Source organism: Eurypyga helias, unplaced genomic scaffold, assembly GCF_000690775.1.
Source record: "Eurypyga helias isolate BGI_N326 unplaced genomic scaffold, ASM69077v1 scaffold18351, whole genome shotgun sequence".
Taxonomy (NCBI): Eukaryota; Metazoa; Chordata; class Aves; order Eurypygiformes; family Eurypygidae; genus Eurypyga; species Eurypyga helias.
Window position 1 is genome coordinate 1,899 of NW_010232933.1, and position 1,853 is coordinate 3,751.

General features: G+C 61.9%; 1 protein-coding gene across 1 annotated transcript in view; it reads right to left on the reverse strand.

Moving 5' to 3' along the window:
• ZNF385C (zinc finger protein 385C) overlaps nucleotides 1-1,853 on the reverse strand; it is a gene marked incomplete at its 3' end in the record, with an annotated part of 5,417 nt that overhangs the window by 1,412 nt on the left and 2,152 nt on the right. Inside the window, 2 exon segments of the mRNA XM_010161574.1 lie at nucleotides 695-1,018; nucleotides 1,779-1,848. Coding sequence (XP_010159876.1) covers nucleotides 695-1,018; nucleotides 1,779-1,848 — 394 coding nt within the window.

The following is a 1,853-nucleotide window of genomic DNA, read 5'->3' on the forward strand; positions in this document are numbered from 1 at the left end:
TGGGGGAGAGAAGGCCCTTCCCTTTCAAACTGGGGTGGCCGTCCTTGCACAGCATCCTCCAGAGAAAGGGGTGAGCTGGGAGCAGGCGCTACAGGGTCCCAGACCCCACTGGGGTCCCCCACATCACGGCTGCCACCTCCAGGGGGTCCGGCCACCCTCTGCTCCCCTCCAGCCACCCCCTCAGGGGACCCTTGCCAGCCCCAGCCGCCTGCCTGCCATGCACAGCCGATGGGCCATCGCATGCCGCGGGGCTCCGAAGCTCACTCCATTCCCAAGGGGCTTCTCCAAGCCCCTGCGAGCCCAAAGCACCAGGCTGCTTTTGGAATGTTACCCAGGGTCTGGCAGAGGCACTGGCACTTGGGTTCCTGTCAGCTTGAAGCCAAACTGCAAGGGAATATAAAGTAGCCCCCAATCACTTGATTAAATGTGTCTGAAAACGTCTTTAATTAAGAGGCACGAACAACAAGAGAGCGTTCAGCCTTCCTAAAATTCACTCCATGGGCTGCAGCACAGGTAAACCACCACTTATCTCTGCAAGCTGCCTTAATTAACCCTTTTCAATTAAAGCAAGGCTCATTAACGCTCGCCATTTCCCTGCAAGGCTGGTTGGTGCTTGGCATGGCGAGGCTTCGCTGGGAGCCCAGGACGGAGCCGCGAGGAGCCCGTCCCATCCCCACGCGGGCGATGCCCTTACCGGTGTTGTGAGCCTCCAGCTGGGACAGGGAGTTGACGGTCACTTTGCAGGTGGGACAGTACAGGTGCTGTTTGCTCTTCTTCGCCTCCTTCTCGCTCTCGGGGACCGAGCCAGCGCTGCTGCCCGACTCGGCTGCCTGCGCCTCGGCTACCTGCATGGCCGAAGCCACGCTGGTGGCGTCTGAGGTGCCCTCCGACAGCTCCGAGCCTGGCGGGGAGCCCAGGAGGGTGACGCTGCCCGACTCCTCGGGTGATTCCTCCGTGCTGGGCGGGAGCCCCAGGCTGCTGCACTCTCGCTCCGGCTCTGGCACGCCGTTGGCTTGAGCTGGCAGGGGGGAAAGGAAATGGGGGAAAAAAGAAAGAAATGGGCAGAAAGGGAAAGTTCTCTGTGCTGCAGTTGGTTTTCTGGATTTCAGAGAGCATCCCTGTCTTTCCTAAGACCATCGCAGACCCCGGTTTGTTCACGTTCATCCCTGCTCAGGGTGGCTCTTCCCCAGGTCACTCCCATTCCCGCTTTTATCTGCAGCTGGTGGCAGCTGGACTCAGCACAAAAGCCTGGGCAGATCCCTGGGATGTGTGAGCCCTGCAGGCAAGGAACGCTTCCTCCCCTGCAGCCCTTCCAAACACCTCCCAGAGACACCAAATCACGGGAGGGGACACCCGCCGTGTGCCCCCAGAAGCTGCAGGGACACATAGCGGGCAGGTTCCCCAGGGATACGAGCTACCCTGGCTGCTGGGCTGGATTCCATCCCTTCCCCAGGACGCTGTCCCAGCCAGGCACATCGGGGATGCGGGGATGTCATGCCAGGGATACCAGGTCGAGAATGCCATGCTGGGGCCGGGGATGTGGGGATGCCATGCTGGGGATGCAGGGATGCCATGCTGGGGATGGAGGGATGCTGTGCCGCGGATGCAGGGATGCCGTGCCACGGATGCCAGCAGAGCACACAGCTCGTTTATTAACGCCGCAGTAATTTGCAGCCACAGCAGGGCTGAACACAAACGCTGCTGCACCCCTGGGAACTGGCCAGCTCCGGTGTCACAGCCTGCGGCATCGGAGCCCCCCGCACCCCCTGCCCACATACCTGTGCTGCTGGGCTCCCCGCTGCCCTCCGGGCTGGGGGCGAAGTCAGCTGTGACATCCCGACCGGCAGCCACCG